The following is a 22,918-nucleotide window of genomic DNA, read 5'->3' as shown; positions in this document are numbered from 1 at the left end:
CAGCCCATCTTGTTCCTTCTGGAGCACCAGCCTCAGAGGCCTTCCTGTGCAGGGTCCACTCGGCCAGCCCTGGGACCTTCCTGGTCTCAAGCACATGTTTCCCCTGTAGCCAGACCTGCCCCTGCCTGTGAGCTCAGCCCTGAGCCCTGGAACACCTTCCCTTCTCCATCCCAGCTCGCCCTTGCCAGCTGCTCAGCGGGATGGGCTCACACTCCCCTCCCTGCACCATGAGTGAGAGTCAGCTGGAGAGAGGCCCAGGCAAAAGCAGCCACCAGGGCCCAGTGGGGGCCAGAAGCTTCAGGTGAGAGGCCCAGGTATTGAGAGGCTGAGACCACGGGCAGAATGGTCATAATCGCTGCCAGTCTCAGTCCAGCCCCAGGGACTCAGAGACAGAGAAAAGAGCAGAGCACAAGGTCCGGGCTCCCCACCTTCTCCTGTGAGTATGGAGGAGTATGGGGGCAGCCAGCACCCCCATCCCCACACACCCATGAGGCAGCCTCGGCTCTGTCTGGACTCCCCCTCGCCCTCTGACACAGAAACCACCAGAAGAAAAGGGAACTTCAGGAAGTAAGCGGTGCCGCTGGTTTCAATCCTGTTCTTAGTCTTTGCAGTGTGGAGTTCACACACCTGGGGACCTGGGGGCCGAGCTGTGATTTCCTAGGAAGACAAATAGCGGCTGACGGTGGGGGCGGGGCTGCCCACAAGTATTGCGCCAGAACAGGAAGGGCTGAGTCCCCCACCTCGGTGAGTGGGGTCAGCACAGGGCAGGGGCACAGGCTCGGTAGGAGAAGGACAGAGCCTGGAGGCAGCCGTGGGCGCTCCTGGACCTGAGCTGCTGAACAGGCTGCAAGAGGCTGGGGAGATGCTGGGGCGAGGCCGGCCCCACATGGAGGCCCAAGCGGAGACAGCACGGGGGAGGTGGGCAGCCTTCAGGCACCGATGCCCACCCAGTGTGAGATGACGGGGACCGTGGGCAGGGGCTTCCAAGCCAAAAGGGCAGGACACACCAAAGGCTGACTGAGGCCTCCAGGGCGACCGGGCTGGGAGCACGAGGAACATGACCGGATGCAGCAGAGCCGGCCGTGGGGTGTTGCCAGGATGGGCAGGACTGACCTGAGCTGGGGAGGCAGCAGAACGAGGGAGGAGGAGAGGCCCCAGGTGAACGGAGGGGCTTGTCCAGGCCGGCAGCATCACCGGAGCCCAGGGCAGGGTCAGCAGTGCTGGCTGTGGGGCCCTCCTCTCAGCCAGGACCAAGGACAGCAGGTGAGCCAGGAGCAGAGCAGGGAGGGTGAGTGTGGCAGCAGGACAGGAGGGTGGAAGCCAAGGAGCCCAGAGGCAGAGGCAGGGATGGGGGAGGGACAGGGGCTGGGCTCAGGGCCAGCTGATGGGGCTGGGGCACCTGCTGGTGGGGAGCAGGGCTGTGGTCAGCAGCGGAGAGGAGGGGAGAGCTGTGCTGAGCGCACCGGCGGGAGGAGGGAAGAGTCCAGGGAGGCCCAGAAAGGCCCAGAAAGGCCCAGAGTGCAGCAGGCCTGGGGCGAGGGGAGGGGCTGAGGCTCCATGTGTTCAGGGAGCTGACCCAGCAGAGCAGAGGCCACTGAGGAGCTGAGGTTCCAGAGAGGCTTCCAGAGCAGGAGCAGTGCAGGGACGGGAGGATCCGGGAGCTCATCCAGGAGGGGCACATGGGCAAGGGTAAGGGGCTTTGTTGGGGAGATCTGACTGGAGGCTGGGACTGCTCCACAGCATAGGGAACAAGCCAAGTGCTGCAAAAACGAAAATGAGGCCAGAAAAACAGCCCAAACCTGGACAGAGGGTGCCAGGACAGGCAGGGGGGCAACAGTGGCCTGAGTGACATTGCTGTCCCGGGTTGAGGGAGGGCAGAGTGAGCAGGGGGCAGGCATTGGAGTTCAGGGGACCAGGACCGAGCAGCCACAGGTAAGCAGGGCAGGTGGAGGCAGAAGGAGCAGGCTGCAGCTCCTGGAGCTCAGGGGACCAGGGCAGAGCAGCCTCAGGTGAGCAGGGCAGGTGGGGGCAGAAGGAGCAGGGGGCACCTCCTGGAGCTCAGCAGACCAGGGCAGAGCCACTGAAGATGAACAGGGACCGGTGGGAGGCAGGATGAGCAGGGGGAAGCCCCTGGAGCTCAGGGGACCAGGGCAGAGCAGCCTCAGGTGAGCAGGGGCTGGTGGGCGGCAGGAGGAGTAGGGGGAAGCCTCTGGAGCTCAGGGGACCAGGACAGAGCATCAGAAGGCGAACATGGCTAGTGGGAGGTGGGCGAGCAGGGGGCATCCCCTGGATCTCAGGGTACCAGGGCAGAGCAGCCGCAGGTGAGCACGGGCTGGTGGGAGGCAGGAGGAACAAGGGGCAGCTCCAGGACTTCAGGGGACCAGGGGAGGGCATCTGAAGGTGAATAGGTTCCGATGGGGGCAGGATGAGCAGGGGGAAGCCCCTGGAGCTCAGGGGACCAGGGCAGAGCAGCCACAGGTGAGCAGGGGCTGGTGATAAGCAGGAAGAGCAGGGGGCAGCTCCTGGAGCTCAGGGAGCCAGGGCAGAGCAGCCGCAGGTGAGCACGGGCTGGTGGGAGGCAGGAGGAACAGGGGGCAGCTCCTGGACTTCAGGGGACCAGGGGAGGGCATCTGAAGGTGAACAGGGGCCGGTGGGGGCAGGATGAGCAGGGGGAAGCTCCTGGAGCTCAGGGAGCCAAGACAGAGCAGCCGCAGGTCAGCAGGGGCTGGTGGGAAGCACAGGGAGCAGGTGGGCAGCCCCTGGAGCTCAGAGCACCAGGGCAGATCATCCACAGGAGAGCAGGGGCTGGTGATAAGCAGGAAGAGCAGGGGGCAGCTCCTGGAGCTCAGAGCACCAGGGCAGAACATCCACAGGAGAGCAGGGGCTGGTAGGAAGCAGGAGGAGCAGGTGGGTAGCTTCTGGAGCTCAGAGCACCAGGGCAGAACAGCCTCAGGTGAGAAGCGGCAGGTAGGAGGCAGAATAAGCAGGGGGCAGCCCCTGGAGCTCAGGGGACCAGGGCAGAGCATCACAACGTCAGCATGGCTGGTGGGAGGTGGGTGAGCAGGGGGCAGCCCCTGGACCTCAGAGAGCCAGGGCAGATCTGCAGGTGAGCAGGCGCAGGTGGGAGGCAGGAGGAGCAGGGGGCAGCTCCTGGAGCTCGGGGGAGCAGGGCAGAGCAGCCACAGGTGAGCAGGGGCTGGTCGGAAGCAGAAAGAGCAGGGGGAAGCCCCTGGAGCTCAGGGGACAGGGGAGAGCAACAGAAGGTGAGCAGGACGGAGGCTCAGCCTCAGGGAGCCAGGGCAGAGCAGCTGAAGGTGAGCAGGGCCAGTGGGAAGCAGGGGGAGAAGGTGGGCAGCCCCTGGAGCTCAGAGAGCCAGGGAAGATCATCCACAGGTGAGCAGAAGCTGGTGGGAAGCAGGAGGAGCAAGGGGCAGGCACTGGAGCTCAGGGGACCAGGGCAGAGCAGTTCCAGGTGAGCAGGCGCCAGTGGGAAGCAGGAGGAGCAGGGGGCAGCACCTGGAGCTCAGGGGACCAGGGCAGAGCTGCCGCAGGTGAGCAGGGGCTGGTCGGAAGCAGGAGGAGCAGGGGGCAGCTCCTGGAGCTCAGGGGACCAGGGCAGAGCCGCTACAGGTGAGCAGGGCCGCTGGGAAGCAGGAGGAGCAAGGAGCAGGCACTGGAGCTCAGGGGACCAGGGCAGAGCAGTTGCAGGTGAGCAGGCGCCAGTGGGAAGCAGGAGGAGCAAGAAGCAGCTCCTGGAGCTCAGAGGACCAGGGCAGAGCTGCCGCAGGTGACAGGGCCGGTGGGAGGCAGAATGAGCAGGGGACGGGCAATAGAGCTCAGGGGACCAGGGCAGAGCAGTCGCAGGTGAGCAGGGCCGGTGGGAGGCAGAATGAGCAGGGGACGGGCAATAGAGCTCAGGGCACGGCATCCACAGGTGAGCAGGGCCAGTGGGAGGCAGGACAAGCAGGGGACGGGCACTAGAGCTCAGGGCACGGCAGCCACAGGTGAGCAGGGACGGTGGGAGGCAGCACTCAGCTCCTAGACTTTGGCAGGAGCTGGGTAGTTGCTGGCAGCCCACAGCTGAGGGCTGGTGAAAGCGCAGTGCGGCCTCCTGGTACCAGGAAGGAGGTGTGAGCCCATCCCACTGAGCAGCTGGCAAGGGCGAGCTGGGATGCAGAAGGGAAGGCGTTCCAGGGCTCAGGGCTGAGCTCACAGGCAGGAGCGGGTCTGGCTGCAGGGGGAACCTGTGTGCTTGAGACCAGGAGGGTCCCAGGGCTAGCCCCAGCGGACCCTGGGCAGAAAGGCCTCTGAGGCTGGCACCCCAGAAGGAACAAGATGGGCTGCCAGGAGCCAGGACCACCAGCATAATGAAGCTGAGTGGAGGTGATGCAGGGCAGCGTAGCAGCAGAGGGGAGCCAGAGGGGCCCATTCTGGGCCTGGGCAGAGTCAGCCAGAGCCTGTGGTGCAGGTGAGGGGAAGGGGTAGTGAGCGGGGCCCTGGGGCTGAGCAGAGGGGATGGCCTGGCTGAGGGCAGGGCACTTAGCTTCCTCAGAGGTCAGGGGCACACCCAGCCTGCAGTGGGACTCCAGGGCCACTGGGCCAGCAGCAGAGAGAAATGGGGCCTCCCTGTGGCCTGGGGGTCCTGGCACCATGCAGGGTGGGGAGGGCCAAGGGCAGGTGCAAGGCTACTACCTGTGCTGGGGGGCCTGGGCTGAGCCCAGCAGGGACCTTGCCGGGGGAAGCTCTGGAGAGAGGGAGGAGGTGGGCTCGTGGCCGAGAAGGCCAGGCCAGGGCTGGGAGGGGGAGGGTGTGGTGACTGAGCCTCCAGAAGTAATGCAGGACACTGGGCAGGCAGGGGGCATCCAGGCACTCAGGGCCCTGACCTGGGCTGCTGCACACTGGGGCTAAGGGGAAAGGAGGGGAGAGGATGAAGAGGAGGCTCCCAGGGGGCTATTCGAAGGCAGGTAGTTTCGGGGCCCTGGGGCTGAAGGGCACTGACCCTATGCAGTGTCTGGACTCTCTGCTGCACAGAAGACAAGGACCCTGGAGGGCAGAGGGCAAGCTATGACCAGGGCGCTGGGCAAGTCAGGCCCACTCACTAGGGGAGGGCCATGCTGGGGCGGCAGGGTCAGGGGCTTCAGGGGGTTCAGGGGACTCACAAGAAGCCATCTGAGAACAGTGTCCACTGGTCAAGCCAGGCACCCAAAAAAGGCTGGAGTGGGATCGATGGGCATGAGCTGTCCCTGAGGTGGCACCGATGGCCAGAGCTAAGGCCAAGCTAGAGGCCCTGGACTGTGCTGACTTCCAGCAGACACAGCGCTGACTTGGCTGCCGAGCCCCGCCTCCTAGGCTGCAGGGATGCCTGCAGAAGGGCACCACAGGGACACCGGTCCTGCAAGCTTTCTGGGGCAGCCCGCCCCTGACCTTGGCTTTGGGGCAGGGAGGGGGCTAAGGTGAGGCAGGTGGCGCCAGCCAGGTGCACACCCAATGCCCGTGAGCCCAGACACTGGACCCTGCCTGGACCCTCGCAGACAGACAAGAACCGAGGGGCCTCTGCGCCTTGGGCCCAGCTCTGTCCCACACCGCGGTCACATGGCGCCACCTCTCTTGCAGCCTCCACCAAGGGCCCATCGGTCTTCCCCCTGGCGCCCTCCTCCAGGAGCACCTCTGGGGGCACAGCGGCCCTGGGCTGCCTGGTCAAGGACTACTTCCCCGAACCGGTGACCGTGTCGTGGAACTCAGGCGCCCTGACCAGCGGTGTGCACACCTTCCCGGCTGTCCTACAGTCCTCAGGGCTCTACTCCCTCAGCAGCGTGGTGACCGTGCCCTCCAGCAGCTTGGGCACCCAGACCTACATCTGCAACGTAGATCACAAGCCCAGCAACACCAAGGTGGACAAGAAAGTTGGTGAGAGGCCAGCGCAGGGAGGGAGGGTGTCTGCTGGAAGCCAGGCTCAGCCCTGCTGCCTGGACGCATCCCGGCTGTGCAGCCCCAGCCCAGGGCAGCAGGGCAGGCCCCGTCTGTCTCCTCACCCGGAGGCCTCTGCCTGCCCCACTCATGCTCAGGGAGACGGTCTTCTGGCTTTTTCTACCAGACTCTGAGCAGGCACAGGCTGGATGCCCCTACCCCAGGCCCTGTGCACAAAGGGGCAGGTGCTGCGCTCAGACTGGCCAAGAGCCATATCCGGGAGGACCCTGCCCCTGACCTAAGCCCACCCCAAAGGCCAAACTCTCCACTCCCTCAGCTCAGACACCTTCTCTCCTCCCAGATCCCAGTAACTCCCAATCTTCTCTCTGCAGAGCCCAAATCTTGTGACACACCTCGCCCGTGCCCACCGTGCCCAGGTAAGCCAGCCCAGGCCTCGCCCTCCAGCTCAATGGGGGACAGGTGCCCTAGAGTAGCCTGTGTCCAGGGACAGGCCCCAGCCGGGTGCTGACGCGTCCGCCTCCATGTCTTCCTCAGCACCGGAACTCCTGGGGGGACCATCAGTCTTCCTCTTCCCCCCAAAACCCAAGGACACCCTCATGATCTCCCGGACCCCTGAGGTCACGTGCGTGGTGGTGGACGTGAGCCACGAAGACCCTGAGGTCAAGTTCAACTGGTACGTGGACGGCGTGGAGGTGCACAATGCCAAGACAAAGCCGCGGGAGGAGCAGTTCAACAGCACGTACCGTGTGGTCAGCGTCCTCACCGTCGTGCACCAGGACTGGCTGAACGGCAAGGAGTACAAGTGCAAGGTCTCCAACAAAGCCCTCCCAGCCCCCATCGAGAAAACCATCTCCAAAGCCAAAGGTGGGACCCGCGGAGGGCGAGGGCCACATGGACAGAGGCCGGCTCGGCCCACCCTCTGCCCTGAGAGTGACCGCTGTGCCAACCTCTGTCCCTACAGGGCAGCCCCGAGAGCCGCAGGTGTACACCCTGCCCCCATCCCGGGAGGAGCTGACCAAGAACCAGGTCAGCCTGACCTGCCTGGTCAAAGGCTTCTACCCCAGCGACATCGCCGTGGAGTGGGAGAGCAGCGGGCAGCCGGAGAACAACTACAAGACCACGCCTCCCGTGCTGGACTCCGACGGCACCTTCTTCCTCTACAGCAAGCTCACCGTGGACAAGAGCAGGTGGCAGCAGGGGAACATCTTCTCATGCTCCGTGATGCATGAGGCTCTGCACAACCACTACACGCAGAAGAGCCTCTCCCTGTCTCCGGGTAAATGAGTACGACGGCCGGCAAGCCCCCGCTCCCCGGGCTCTCGGGGTCGCGCGAGGATGCTTGGCACGCACCCCATGTACACACTTCCCGGGTGCTCAGCATGGAAATAAAGCACCCAGCGCTGCCCTGGGCCCCTGAGAGACTGTGATGGTTCTTTCCGTGGGTCAGGCTGAGTCTGAGGCCTGAGTGGCATGAGGGAGGCAGAGCGGGTCCCAGTGTCCCCACACTGGCCCAGACTGTGCAGGTGTGCCTGGGCCGCCTAGGGTGGGGCTCAGCCAGGGGCTGCCCTCAGCAGGGTGGGGGCTTTGCCAGCGTGGCCCTCCCTCCAGCAGCAGCTGCCCTGGGCTGAGCCACGAGAAGCCCTAGGAGCCCCTGGGGACAGACACACAGCCCCTGCCTCTGTAGGAGACTGTCCTGTTCTGTGAGCTCCCTGTCCTCAGACCCCCGTACCCACTCGGGAGCATGCCTAGTCCATGTGGGTAGGGACACGCCCTCCCTCACCCATCTACCCCCACGGCACTAACCCCTGGCAGCCCTGTCCAGCCTCGAACCCACATGGGGACACAACCAACTCCGGGGACATGCACTCTCGGGCCCTATGGAGGGACTGGTCCAGATGCCCACACACACTCAGCCCAGACCCGTTAAACAAACCCAGCACTGAGGTTGGCCGGCCACACGGCCACCACACACACACGTGCACGCCTCACACACGGACCCTCACCCGGGCGACCTGCACAGCACCGACCAGAGCAAGGTCCTCGCACACGGGAACACTCCTCGGACACAGGCCCCCACGAGCCCCACGCAGCACCTCAAGGCCCACGAGCCGCTCAGCAGCTTCTGCACATGCTGACCAGCTCACACAAACCCAGCCCTCCTCTCACAAGGGTGCCCCTGCAGCCACCACACACACACAGGCCCCCACATACAGGGGAACACACGCCACGTCGCATCCCTGGCTCTGGCCCACTTCCCAATACCGCCCTTCCCTGCAGCTGAGGTCACATGAGGGGTGGGCTTCACATCCTCCTGCCCTCTGGGCCTCAGGGAGGGACACGGGAGACGGGGAGTGGGTCCTGCTGAGGGCCAGGTTGCTATCTAGGGCCGGGTGTCTGGCTGAGCCCCGGGGCCAAAGCTGGTGCCCAGGGTGGGCAGCTGTGGGGAGCTGACCTCAGGACACTGTTGGCCCATCCCGGCCGGGCCCTACATCCTGGGTCCCGCCACAGAGGGAATCACCCCCAGAGGCCCGAGCCCAGCGGGATACAGCACTGACCACCCCCTTCCTGTCCAGAGCTGCAACTGGAGGAGAGCTGTGCGGAGGCGCAGGACGGGGAGCTGGACGGGCTGTGGACGACCATCACCATCTTCATCACACTCTTCCTGCTAAGCGTGTGCTACAGTGCCACCGTCACCTTCTTCAAGGTCGGCTGCACGTTGTCCCCAGCTGTCCTTGACATTGTCCCTCATGCTGTCACACCCTGTCCCTGACACTGTCCCCAGGCTGTCCCCACCTGTCCCTGACGCTCTCCCCCACGATCTCACAAACTGTCCCTGACACTGTCCCCCATGCTGTACCCACCTGTCCAACAGTGTCCCCCAGGCTGTCTCCACATGTCCCCAACACTGTCCCCCATGCTGTCCCCAACACTGTCCCCCACCCTGTCTCCCTTTGTCCCCAACACTGTCCCCCACAGTTTCCACCTGTGTCTGACAGTGTCCCCCACGCTTTCCCCACCTGTCCCTGACACCGTCCCCCACTCTGTCCCCTACAGTCCCTGGCCCTGTCCCCCATGCTATCCCCTGCTGTATGAAACCCTGTCCCACATGCTATCCCCACCTGTCTGTGACAATGTCCCCCACACTGTCCCCACCTGTCCCCAACACTCTACTCCATGTTGTTCTTGCCTGTACCCGACACTTTCCTCCATGCTGTCCCCACCCATCTCCAACACTGTACCCCACGCTGTCCCCACCTGTCCCCAACACTCTCTTCCATGCTGTCCCCACCTGTCCCTGATATTGTCCCCCATGCAGTCCTCACCTGTCCCGGATGCTGCCCCCGGGCTGTACCTACCAGTCCAACACTGTCCCCCATGCTGTCCCCACCTGTCCCTGACACTGTCCCCCATGCTGTCCCCACCTGTCCCCGACACTATCCTCCATGCTGTCCCTCCTGTCCCCACCTGTCCCCTACACTGTTCCCCATGCTGTCCCCACCAGTCCCCAACACTGTCCTCCACGCTGTCCCCGCCTGTCCCCAACACTGTCCCCCATGCTATCCCCCTTATCCCCGACAATGTCCTCACTGTTTGCTCCTGTCCCCTCCTATCCCTGACACTGTCCCCCATGCTGTCCCCACCTGTCCCCCACATGGTCTCCCCCGGTCCCTGACACTGTCCCCCACAATGTCCCCTCCTGTATGCACCACTGTCCCCCGCGCTGTCCCCACCTGTCCCTGATGCTGTCCTCCACTCTGTCCTAACCTCTCCCTGACACTGTCCCCATCTGTCCCCAACACTCTCCTCCATACTGTCCTCAACTGTCCCCAACACTCTTCCCCACACTGTCTCCACCTGTCCCTGACACTGTCCCCCATGCTCTCCCCACCTCTCCATGACACTGTCCCCCACGCTGTCCCCACCTGTCCCTGACGCTGTCTTCTGTGCTGTCCACATGCTGTTACTGCCCTGGCTCTGCTCTCCATGACCAGGCCTCAGAGCAGGCAGTGGTGAGGACCTGGCACCTGGGTGGACTGAGGGGTGGATAGGGCTCGGGGGCAGGGCTGTGGCCTCGTCACCCCTGTGCTGTGCCTTGCCTACAGGTGAAGTGGATCTTCTCCTCAGTGGTGGACCTGAAGCAGACCATCATCCCCGACTACAGGAACATGATCGGGCAGGGGGCCTAGGGCCACTCTCTGCGGGGTGTCCAGGGCCGCCCAGACCCCACACAGGAGCCGTGGGCCATGCTCAGCCACCACCCAGGCCACACCTGCCCCCTGACCTCACCGCCCTCAACCCCATGGCTCTCTGGCCTCCCGGTCGCCCTCTGACCCCTGACACGCCCCCCTTCCAGACCCTGTGCATAGCAGGTCTAGCCCAGACCTCCGCTGCTTGGTGCATGCAGGGCGCTGGGGCCAGGTGTCCCCTCAGCAGGACGTCCCTGCCCTCCGGACCGCCAGGTGCTCACACAAAAGGAGGCAGCGACCGGCATCCCAGGCCCCCACCCAGGCAGGAGCTGGCCCTGGAGCCAACCCCGTCCACGCCAGCCTCCTGAACACAGGCGTGGTTTCCAGATGGTGAGTGGGAGCATCAGCTGCCAAGGTAGGGAAGCCACAGCACCACCAGGCCCTGCTGGGGAGGCTTCGGAGAGCTGCGAAGGCTCACTCAGACGGCCTTCCTCCCAGCCCGCAGCCAGCCAGCCTCCATTCCGGGCACTCCCGTGAACTCCTGACGACAGGAATGAGGTTGTTCTGATTTCAAGCAAAGAACGCTGCTCTCTGGCTCCTTGGAACAGAGTCTCGGTGCCCGCACCACCCCTTGGCTGCCTGCCCACACTGCTGGATTCTCGGGTGGAACTCCACCTGCAGGGACAGCCAGCCCCAGTGTCTGCGCTGGGGAGAGAAGGGGCCAGGCCCAGGACACTGCCACCTCCCACCCACTCCAGTCCACCGAGATCACTCGGAGAAGAGCCTGGGCCATGTGGCCACTGCAGGAACCCCACAGTGCAAGGGTGAGGATAGCCCAAGGAAGGGGTGGGCATGTGCCCAGACAGGCCTCCCACAGAAGGCTGGTGACCAGGTCCCAGGCAGACAAGACTCAGCCTTGGTGGGGCCTAAGAACAGAGGAGGCCCTGGAGCATTGGGGAGAGAGGTGGAGGGACACCAGGAGAGCCAGGAGCCTGGACACAGCCAGAACTCATCACAGAGGCTGGCGTCCAGCCCCAGGTCACGTGCAGCAGGAACAAGCAGCCACTCTGGGGGCACCGGGTGGAGAGGCAAGACAACAAAGAGGGTGCCCGTGTTCTTGCAAAAGCGGGGCTGCTGGCCACGAGTGCTGGACAGAGACCCCCACGCTCTGCTGCCCCCATCACGCCGTTCCATGAATGTCACACACAATCCGCAGACAGGAAAGGAGGCTCGAGCGGGAGTGCGGCAAGCGCCTGCCTCGGCTGTCAGGGAGGACTCCCGGGCTCACTCGAAGGAGGTGCCACCATTTCAGCTTTGGTAGCTTTTCTTCTTCTTTTAAATTTTCTAAAGCTCATTAATTGTCCTTGATATTTCTCTTTTTGATGACAATAAAATATCCTTTTTAAGTCTTGTACTTCGTGATGGGAGCCGCCTTCCTGTGTCCACGCGTCTCCTCCCCCCGGTGGGAAGCACAGTCAGGAGGAGGCTGGTCGAGCTGCACCTCGGGGGCTCCCTGCACACGCCCCCCGCCTCCTGCAGCCACACGCATTGCCCGAGTGGCCCTCCCTGGCCCCTGTCGCTACATGGACCCCAGGGGCTTCTCCTCTTTTCTACATGGATGCAGTTTCTCTTCCTGCTGGGCACGGTGCTGCCGGCCCTGGTCACTCTGTGGGGGACAGGGCCTCCAGGGAAAGCTGGGTCGAGGCTGGGAGCTGGCTCAGGCTGGCCAGGCAGAGCCACAAGGAGGACCTTCCAGAACCAATCATGGTTCGAAGCGACAGGTGGGTGTCAGATCTGTGTGCGTCAGCTCAGGACCACGGCGGGGCGGCTCGCACAGCAGACGTGGATCCTCCCAGGCCTAGAGACCAGGAATCTGAGATCAGGGTGTGGGCAGGGCTGGTTTCTCTCAAGCCCTCTCTCCTTGGCTTGTAGACACCGTCTCCTCCCTGGTGGTCACATGGCCATCCCTCTGTGTGCCCGTGTCCTAAGCTTCTCTTCTTAGAAGAACACATCGGATTAGATTAGTGACCTCATATGAACTTAATGACTTCTGTAAAGACCCCATCTCCAAATACACTCACATTGTGAGGCCAGCGATTAAGACTTCAATATATGAATTTGTAGGGGCCACAATTTAACCCATCACAATCCATACTCTGGCCCCCCAAAATTCATGTTCTTCTCACATGCAAAATACATTCATCCTGTCTCAGCATCCCCCTGGGCACTAGGTCATGTCGCAAGGACGGATTTTCCACACAAATAACTGTTGCAACAGAAGAAAGAGTCCGGCATGACCTGGACTCACCTTCATCTGTGCGGAGGCCACAGCCTTGTAAAGGGAGGTGGCAGGGGGAGCAGGGAGGGGGCTCGGGGCTCAGTCGTCGGGGAAGGGAAAAGTTGCCCAGTGCTGGTCAGCGTCCCCGGGATGGGGCCTGCTGTGTCCTTGCTGGCCACTGTTGAGGTCAGGATTCCGTCCTCCCAGAGCCTGGAGACACAGGCCCCATCCTTACCAGTGGGGACACTTCAGGGAGCAGCTCTCAAGTCTTGAGAAAGACCCTCCTGGGTCACAGAAAATGCACAGACATTGGGAACGGACAGAAGGATGTGTGGTTGCAGCCCTTTCAGCAGATACCCTGAGAAAGCGAGGTTGGGGTTGGTCCAAACGGTCAGTTCTGCTGCGCGGAGCTTTCTCATACAGGTGTTGATGGGTCAGGGGTCGGCCTAGGGGTGCGGCCAGAAGCTGTTAGAAACTGTTAATGTCTGCTCACGTCTTTACAAGCCAAGGTTGAGGCCGAGTGGAGAGGCTCCAAGGAGCCTGGCTGGAACTCAGCAAGGACAGGGTCTTGTTACTGCGGTGGCCGGGCTGGGAAATGCCATCGGAGCTGCCTGTGGCAGGAGAGAGACCATCTCACCCAGGAAAGAGGAGTGGTTGGTTTCATTCGTGTGGCATCGAGCAGCAGGAGCTACACCAAACACAGAGTTGGGGATGAAATCCCCAGACTCCAGGCCCTGCCGTGCCGTGAGAGGGCTCGCCGCTGGAGGGTGGGCTCCAGGGGGCCTGGCCTGAACTGGGTGCTGAAGCCCAGCCCTTTAACTCTCAGGACACGCTGCTGCAGCCCCGTGGGGGGTGAGGGAGACAGCACCTGGGGTGCAGGGCGGGCAGCTGCTGCATCACCAGCTCTATCCCAAGCCCAAGGATGGCGTCCCAGAGATGCAGGAGATCTTTGTCCTGAGGAGGTTCCAGCCTTCAGGGACCCTGCTGGACAGGTCTCCACCCTCTGCCCTTCAAGGGGCCCTACAGGCCTCTGGGTGCTCTGGTGGGGTGGGCTCCAGTCCACTGTCTGAGGATGGACGGCCTGGCCAGGATAAGGAAAGGAAATCCAGGGCAGTGCTGGGCTCCGGATCATTCCATGCACTGAGCAGGCTGATTTGGGAAGAAGCAGATGCTCCCTGCAGCTCCTGCCCCCTGCAGGGCTTGGCGCCTGGACCAGGTCCCCCTGGGGAAATTGGGCCCCTCCTGAGCCACCCGGGGCCCACCGCTCCCCCTTTCCACCTGGGACCAAGCATCCTCCAGACTGCCAGACCTCCTGCAGGAACACCATGCCCAGCCCCAGGACCCTCCCTCAACTCTCCAGCAAGGCTGCCCCTGCACACCCCCCAGCAGTCCGTGCTGTGACGTAACATGACATGGTGTGATGTGGTGTGATGTCCTATGACAGTGTGACATCCCTGGCGTGATGTGGTGTTGAACTACATGGTTGGACATAGTGTGATGTGGTGTGACAGAGTGTGACATCCCTGGTGTGATGTGGTGTGACGTAGTGTGATGGGTATGACGTCTCTGGCATGATGGGGTATAACATGAAATTATGTGGTATGGTGTGATATGTGATGTGATGGAACAGGGTGTGACATCCCTGGTGTGATGTGGTGTGATGAAGTGTAACAGGCTGTGACACAGTGTGATGTGGCGTGGTGTGACATGTGACGTGGTGTGATGGAGTGTGACATCCCTGGCGTGATGGGGTATGATGTGGTGTGATGTGGTGTGACATACTGTGATGTGGCGTAACATCCCTGGGGTGATGGGGTATGATGTCGTTTGACGGGTGTGATGTAATGTGATGTGGTGGGATGGGGTGCGATTAGGTGTGACATGATGTGACGTGTGATGTGCTGTGACAGGGTGTCATATCCTTGGTGTGATGTGATGCAGTGTGACATGGTGTGACGTGGCATGATGGGGTGTGACCCGGTACGACATCCCCAGTGTGATGAGGAGTTAGTGGTGTGATGTGGTTTGACATCCCTAGTGTGACATAGTGTGATGTGGTGTGATGACGGGGGCCTGGCCCTCCACAGAAATACCTGATGGGTATTTCTCATCAGGTGGAAACAAGAGACTGAGAAAAGAAATAAGACACAGAGACAAAGTGCAGAGAAAGAACAGTGGGCCCAGGGGACTGGCACACTCAGCATACCAAGGACCTGCACCGGCTCCGGTCTCCGGGTTCCCTCAGTTTTCCTTGATGACTATTTTCACTAACTCCATACAGAAAGTGCAGCAGGAGAACAGGGTGAACAGGGTGATGATGGGGAGAAGGTCAGCAGGAAAACGTGAGTAAAGGAATCTGTCATAAATAAGTTCCAGGGAAGGTACTGAACTGGGATGTGCACGTAGACTAGATTTATGTTTCTCTTTACCCAAACATCTCAGTGTAGTGAAGAGTAACAGAGCAGTATCACCGCTAGTATATCTTGCCTCCAGCCACAGGGCGGTTTTCTCCTATCTCAGAATAGAAGGAATGGTCGGCTTTACACCAAGACATTCCATTCCCAGGGACATGCGGGAAACAGAGGCCTTCCTCTTATCTCAACCGTAAAGAGGCCTTCCTCTTTTACGAATCCTCCTCAGCACAGACCCTTTACAGGTGTCAGGCTGGGGGACAGTCAGGTCTTTCCCTTCCCGTGAGGCCGTATCTCAGGCTGTCTCAGTGAGGAGAAACCTTGGACAATACCCAGGCTTTCTCTGGCAGAGGTCCCTTCGGCTTTCCGCAGTGTGTTTTGTGCCTGGTTAACAGAAAATGGAGGATGGCGATGACTTTTACCAAGCACACTGTCTGCAAACATGTTGTCAACAAGGCACATCCGGCGCAGCCCTAGATCTCTTCAACCTTGATTTAATACAGCACATGTTTCTGTGAGCACAGGGTTGGGGCTAAAGTTACAGGTTAACAGCATCTCAAAGCAGAACAATTTTTCTTTGTACAGATCAAAATGGAGTTTCTTACGTCTTCCTTTTCTACATAGACACAGTAACAGTCTGATCTCTTTCTTTTCCCCACAGTGTGACATGGTGTGACATTCCTGGTGCAAATCCTGTGTTGTGACATTTGTGGTCACGCCAGGATACACAGGTCCCTGTGGCCAAGGGAAGGGGGAGAATGGAACCATCTGAGCATGTTGACCTGGAGGAACTGGTGGCCCTTGAGTCCACGAAGCCCACCCTGCCAGGTGCCCCTGCCCCACGTGACCCAAGTGGGCTTGCAGAGCAGCAAGCAGGACTCTGGTTAGACAGGAAGAAGGACCTGCCACCACGTGGCCTTGTGAGGAGACACAGAGCAAGGCTGTGACCTCAGTGTCCACCCAGCACAGGGTGCTGCTGAAGCCCCTCCTGTCCTCTCAGCAGGGGTCCCAGAGCAAGGCCCGAGGCAGGCTGAAGAGAGGGGCAGAGGGAGGATGCTGGGGAGGCAGGGGTGAGGGGAGTGAGAGCCCAGGTTTCAGCTGAGCCCCTGCACAGGGAAGGAGCCTAGCCGAACACCCATCTCCCCACACGCTCCCAACCCTGCCTCTGCCCGACCACCTCCCAGAGGGCACCTCGAACCCTCTGCTACCCACACTCAGCAAGGGGTGTGGTGTCCCCACCGAGCCCAGCCACTGAGGCCCGTTACAGCCATGCCTGGGCCCACCACGCCCATGGCCAAGCTCCCTGCTCACAGGGCAGGGCAGGGCCAGGCCTGGAGGAGACAGAACATCAGTCCCATGGCCAAGCTCCCTGCTCACAGGGCAGGACAGGGCCAGGCCTGGAGGAGACAGAACATCAGTCCCATGGCCAAGCTCCCTGCTCACAGGGCAGGGCAGGGCCAGGCCTGGAGGAGACAGAACATCAGTCCCATGGCCAAGCTCTCTGCTCACAGGGCAGGACAGGGCCAGGCCTGGAGGAGACAGAACATCAGTCCCATGGCCAAGCTCTCTGCTCACACGGCAGGACAGGGCCAGGCCTGCAGGAGACAGAACATCAGTCCCATGGCCAAGCTCTCTGCTCACACGGCAGGGCCGGGCCTGGAGGAGACAGAACGCACAGTCTGGCATGGTACTCAGGCTGCACATGCCTGCCATACGTGGGGGCCACACAACAATGCCTGCCACGCATGGGGGCCCACGCGACAATGCCTGCCACTCATGGGGGCCACGTGACACACACATATACACATGAGCCTCGCAGGCACACGAATGCTTGAGACCCCAGCACCCACCCAGCGCACTCATGCACGGGCTCCCCAGGTGGGTCACAGCCTCACGCCTTGAGCTACTCCATGTCCCAGGCCCTTCACCCACGTTCCCGTCCCCGGTGCTAGCTGTTGAGCCACACCGTCCTCTCTGTGGATCCCTCCCAGCCCACTCAGCACAACGGACATGCTCTCTCCCATACAGAGACTGCACCGGCCTCTTCCCCTCAGCACCCACGTCTCGCCGTCTCCCAGGAAACCCGGACCACCACGGGCAGGGACCACCTTCCTCACTGTCCACGTGGACCACCCCACACCTGACCCCAGACGGAGTCACACTACATCCTGCTTCAATATCGAAAAGGGGAAAAGCTGGAGGAGGGGAAAGATGAAAGAGAAAAAAGCAAGAGGGGAGGGTCACATTCTTGTGAGGCTTTGATTACAGCTCACTGAGCCCCCACGTTGCGTGAGAAGGAGGTGTGGAGGGAGCAATTACGCGTTCGCCTTGTGCTCACTAAATCTGCACTTTATAAGGAAATAAACAGAGTAGAGGAAGAAGTCAGATATGCATTCGTCTCAGGGGCAGGAGGGACGATTTCTTGTCTCATTTTGTCCCATGTGATGAAGACCAGCCTGTTAATTTATGTTGTCAGGGTGAGGGAGGCCACCTGGGGAGACCTGGCCTATCTGCTGCTGCTATCAGTTTGGAAACAAAAGGAAAGGCATGACTTTTTCTTTTTTTTTTTTTCATGAGTCAGCTTCCCACCTCAAATGTTCTTTTTGGTATAGTGAGTTTGGGGTCCTGAGATTTTATTTTCCTTTCACAATGTTCAACGTCACACCCTCACTATTCAGGAGAGCTGGTCCACACCCAGACCCCTGCCATCCCTGGATGCTTTTCAAATACGTGCTGCAGTCTCTGACACTCTCTCACCATTGTAGAAACTGAGGCCTTGGTGAGCCTGCGGCCCCTGCTCATGGGGACAATGCCAGGCTAAAACTAGCATTTCTGACCCAAAAGCTCCTGTTCCTTTCACTCACCCCACACCAGCTCTTTGAGTCCAGAGCTTTGTCCTTGCCTGAGTTCTACCCTCAGGAAGAGGGGCCCAACCCAGCCACCAACACATCACACCCTGAGAGGGTGCCAGGAGCCCAGAGATGTTTGGAGAGCACAGAAGCCCTGGAAGCTCTGTGAAGATGCTGCACATTTCTCTATTCAACAGATACTCACCAAGTGACCACCGGCAGAGTTGTCACGTGGCATGGAGCTTGCCTTGGCCAACAGGACAGGTGTGGGGTTGGGAGGCCTTCCCAGGGCTCTCCGTGAAGCAGAGCTGTGGGGAAAAGTTGGGGCCAACCTCAGATCTCCCCGTCAACACCGGGTCTCCTGCCCTCCCGGGCCACAGAAAACTAAGCTCCCTGGATACCAAGGCTGGGTGGGGCCATGGGGGACAAGAAATCACAACGAGTTAAAAGATCATTTTTTAAAACTATTATGATCATGACTCACATAAACATATCACGACACATTTCAGAGATGCTCTTTCTCTCATTAATTAAGGTGTTGCAACCAGTCCAAAGTGGAATTCTAAGTACTACGCTTACATAATTGATTCAGGAATGCTAAAAGGAGTTCATAGATAGATGCAAAACTGGCCTCTTCCCTGGGAGATGAGGAGCAATTCATTGTCCTTCCAAAGATGAGAACTTGAATTTCTACCAATTCAAAGAGTTTTTGCATTGCTATCAATTATGTACAACTTAGAGCAGTGGTCCCCAACATTTTGGCACCAGGAACCAGTTCCATGGAAGGCAATTTTTCCACAGACCAGGATCGGGGGATGGCTTGGGGACAAAGCTTTTCCACCTCAGATCATTAGGCATTAGGGTGTCATGAGGAGTGTGCAACTTAGATCCCGGGAATGTGCAGCTCGCAATAGGGTTCGCTCCTATGAGAATCTAATGCTGCCACTGATCTCACAGGAGGTGGAGCTCGGGCAGTAATGCTCACACACCCCTCACCTCCTGCTATGTGGCCCAGTTCCTAACGGGCCATGAGCCGATTCCAGTGCATGACCCAGGGGTTGGGGACCCCTGGCTTGTAGAGGTGTGAAATAGTTCAAAGGAAATAAAAGATGCAGAGCTCCACAGAATGAAATAACCTGGAAGAGTGTACAAGACGATGCCTTGGCTTTCCATGGAAAGCACCTGGTAATCCTTTGGTCCATTTCAGTTTTTCTCAATGTTTCCTATAAACATATGTAACTGACTGACACAAATAGATCCATAACATAAAGAGGACACCTGTAAACCAACGAGAAAAAAATTCAAATAATTCAATGAGGAATAGGCAAGAGAATTGAACAGATGTTTTACAGAAGATATCCAAATAGCCACTCAACATATGAAAACATGTTGAACCACACTAGTCAACAGGGAAATGAAAATGAAAAACCACATGAGAGAAAGTAGTTCTGACTCCAATAATGCTGGAGCAGCTAATATCAGACTAGCCCTTTGGCAGATGGCAATTATAAACACTGGAAAAGCTGTAAGCACACACAACACCCACTCACACCAATTGCAGGCACTGGAACATGACCACAAGTAGGCAAACACTAGTAAGGATTATTCCGTGAAATATTCGTCTGGAGTCACACCCCAGGGCATGGAATGTGTGCAGCTAGAGTTCAAGCAGGAAACTGTAGCCCTCCTGGTGAGGAGTGGGATGTAGGGCTGCATTTTCAGAGCAGCTGGAAATGAAGAGAAGATGTCCGTAAAGGAGAAGGTCACCGAAGGGAAACCCCACAATCTGCAGGTAAACTCCACTGAAACCTCTGGCTGATCCCTTAGGTGTGCATGGGTAGGGAAAACTCCAAAGGGCCCAGCAGAAAGCAACACCTGTAAGGTCGAGAGAACTGAGATTCCAGCTACTACCAATGGCCAGGCAGACAGACTTGGGAGTTTGAGTCAACTCAAGCTAACTGCTTGCTGACATTGAAAAAAACAATTAATGCTCTTCTAAGAAAGAATGCAAAACCCATAGCCTGTACCACATGTTATCAACAACATCAGGTGCACATCCAAAATTACCAGGTATGCAAAGAAATATGAAAATGTGATCCATAGTCAAAAGAAAAAGGGATCAATGGAGATCAACTCCAAGATGACCTAGATGCAGATACAGTTATCAGACAAGGACTTTAAAGAAGTTATGTTAAATATGTTCAAAGACTTAAAGGAAAATATGGTTATCATGACTGACTAGAAGAGGTATCTCTATAAAAAACTGAAAATAGTTACAAGAACTGAATGAAAATTCTAGAACTAAAAGCATGATTCTGAAATGAAAAACATCATTTGACCAGGCCCAGAGGCTCATGCCTGTAACCCTAGCACTTTGGGGTCCAAGAAAGAAGGATCACTTGATATCAGGAGTTTGAGACCAGCCTGGGCAACATGGTGAAATCCCATCTCTATTTCATTAAAAAAGAAAAGAAAGAGAAAAACATTACCCAAGTTTAATAACAGATTGGAGAAGACATAAGAAGGAACTGAAAACTTAAAGATGCATCAATAGAATATATCAATTCTTTTTAATCCAATCCAAAGAAGACAGAGAAAAATACTAAAAATGAAAAGAGACTCATCCTGCTGGACAAGGCAAAGGATTCTAAAACATGCGAAACTGGAGTCCAGAGGGGGATGTAATACTTCCATGGGAAAGGTCGACCCTAAGCTATATGCAAATGTACCTGCGTAGGCTGCTGTGGTGGGCTGATGGCATCTCCCTGGCCAAATGTATGCCCACCTGGAACCTCAGAATGTGACCTTATTTGGAAATAGGGTCTTTACAAATTAGGTTAAGGACTTGAGATGATATCATTCTAAATTTTGGATGGATCCCAAGTCCAAAGACTGGTGTCCTCATAAGAGGAGAGGACACAGACACACATGGAGGTAAGCCATATGATGACAAAGGAGAAGATGAGGGGTATGTCAGGAGCCACCTGTGTTTGTCCATTCGCATTACTGTAAAGAAATACCTGAGGCTGAGTGACTTATAAAGGAAAGAGGTTGAATTGGCTCACAGTTCTGCAGGCTGTATAGGAAGCATGGCGCCAGCTTCTGCTTCTGGCAAGGACCTCAGGAAACTTACAATCATAGAAGGTGAAGGGAGAGCAGGTATGCCACATGGCAAGAATGGGAGCAAGTGGTTGAGGGGGACCCCAGACTTAAACAACTAGACTGTGTGTGAGCTGACTGGGGGAGAATTCACTCATCACTAAGGGGATGATGCTAAATCATTCATGAGGGATCTGCCCCCTTGATCTAATCACCTTCTAGAGGCCCCACCTCCAACACTGGGAATCATAATACAACATGAGATTTGGAGGGGACAAATATATAAACCATATCCTTCCACCCCTGGCCCCCCAAATCTCACATCCTTCTCATGTTGCAAAATATAATCATGCCTTCTCAATAGTCCCCCAAAGTCTTACCTCATTCCAGAATCAACCCAAATTTCCCAAGTCCCAAGTCTCATCTGAAGATGCGTCCCTTCCACCTATCAGCCTATGAAATCAAAGACAAACTGACTCCCAAAATACAATGAGAGTACAGACATTGGGGTAAACATTCCCATTCCACAAGAGAGAAGTTGGCAAAAAGAAAGGATCTACATGCCCCATACAGGTCCGAAATCCAACAGGGCGGTTATTAAATCTTAAAGCTCCAAGGTAATCTGCTTTGACTTCATGTCCCATATCCAGGGCACACTGGTGCAGGGGGTGGGCTCCCAAGGCCTTAGACAACTCTACCCCTGTGGCTTTGGAGGATGTGGCCCCTGTGGTTTCTCTCACATGACAGAGTTGAGTGCCTGTGGCTTTTCCAGATTCAGGGTGCAAACTGCCAGTGGATCTACCATTCTGGGGTCTGGAGGACAGTGGCCCCCTTCCCACAGCTCCACTAGGCAGTGCCCTGGTGGGGACATTATATGGGGGTTCAACCCCACATTCTCTTTGGCACTGCTCTAGTAGTGGTTCTCTGTGAGGGCTCCATGCTGGCAGGAGGCTTCTGTCTGGGCACCTGGGCTTTCTCATACATTTCTGAAATCTAGAGGGAAGATGCCAAGCCTCCTCCACTCTTGCATTCTGGGGGTCTACAAGCTTAACACCAGGTGGAAGTCACCAAGGCTTATAGTGGTTTGCACTCCCCGAAGAAGCAGCCTAAGCTATACTTGGGGCCCTTTGAGCCAAGGCTGGAGCCAGAGCAGCCAGGATGTGGAGAGCAGTGTCCCAAGGCTGCACAGGCAGCAGTGGCCATGGGCATGGCCCACAAAACCATCCTTTCCTCCTTGGCCTCTGGGCCTGTGATGGGAAAGATCACCTCAGAGATTTCCGAAATGCCTTCAAGGCCTTCTTCCCTTTGTTCTGGATATGAGCACTTACCTCCCTTTTAGTTATGCTAATCTCTCTAGCAAGTGGCTGCTCCATAGCCTACTCATATTTCTCTCCTAAAAATATCTTTTCTTTTCTACCACATGGCCAGGCTGTGAATTCTCCAAAATTTTTTATGCTCTGCTTCCCTTTGTTGATGAAAAAAGCCAAACTCTATAAAACACTTGACAAGATTGATTCTGAGCCAAATGTGAGAGCCATGAACCATGGCACAGCCTCAAAAGGTCCTGAGAACACGTGTGCAAGGTGGTTGGGTTGCGGCCTGGTTTTATGTTTTAGGGAGACATATCAATCAATACATGTAAAGTATACATTGGTTCGGTTTGGAATGGCAAGACAATTCAATGTGGGGAATTCCAAATCATAGGTGGATTTGAAGATTTTGATTGGCAATTGGCTGAAAAAGTTAAATTATCTAAAAAGTTGAAGCCAGCAAAAAGCAATGCTTAAGATAAAGCAGGTTGTGGAAGCCAAGGTTCTTGTTATGTAGATGAAGCCTCCAGGTTCCAGAGAGAAGAGATGGTCAATGTCTCTTATCAGAACCTCAAAGGTGCCAGACTCTTGGATAAATCTCTCCTGAATCAGGAAGAGACCTGGAAAGGGAAAAAGATTCTCTACAGAATATAAATTTCCTCCACAAGAGACGGCTTTGCAGGGCCATTCCAAAATGTGTCAGAGAAATATATTCAGGGATAAAATAATTTCCTTCCATGCCAGCCACCTGTTATGTGATGCTATACCAGAGTCAGGTTGGAATTTCATACCTTATTGCTACAAAGAGTCAGCTTTGTCAGTCTTCAGCTCCCTGTTTTAATGTTAACACTGGTCA

The 22,918-nt window shown here is 57.7% G+C and overlaps 2 gene segments (V, D, J or C); both read left to right on the top strand.

Moving 5' to 3' along the window:
- Positions 1-22,918, top strand: part of LOC100937468 (Ig alpha-1 chain C region-like) — a 189,317-nt gene that overhangs the window by 146,936 nt on the left and 19,463 nt on the right.
- LOC134760154 (immunoglobulin heavy constant gamma 1-like) lies at positions 5,433-11,529 on the top strand (the record flags this gene model as incomplete). The annotated part of the segment is given in 6 exon segments: positions 5,433-5,907; positions 6,300-6,344; positions 6,463-6,792; positions 6,890-7,204; positions 8,502-8,632; positions 10,032-11,529. Coding segments are annotated over 6 exon segments (1,380 nt in total), but the record flags the coding sequence as incomplete, so codon positions are not given.

The sequence above is a fragment of the Pongo abelii genome, chromosome 15 (genome assembly GCF_028885655.2).
Source record: "Pongo abelii isolate AG06213 chromosome 15, NHGRI_mPonAbe1-v2.0_pri, whole genome shotgun sequence".
NCBI lineage: Eukaryota > Metazoa > Chordata > Mammalia > Primates > Hominidae > Pongo > Pongo abelii.
Note: the sequence above shows the minus strand (reverse complement) of the source record. Positions and strands in the feature narration are given on the sequence as shown.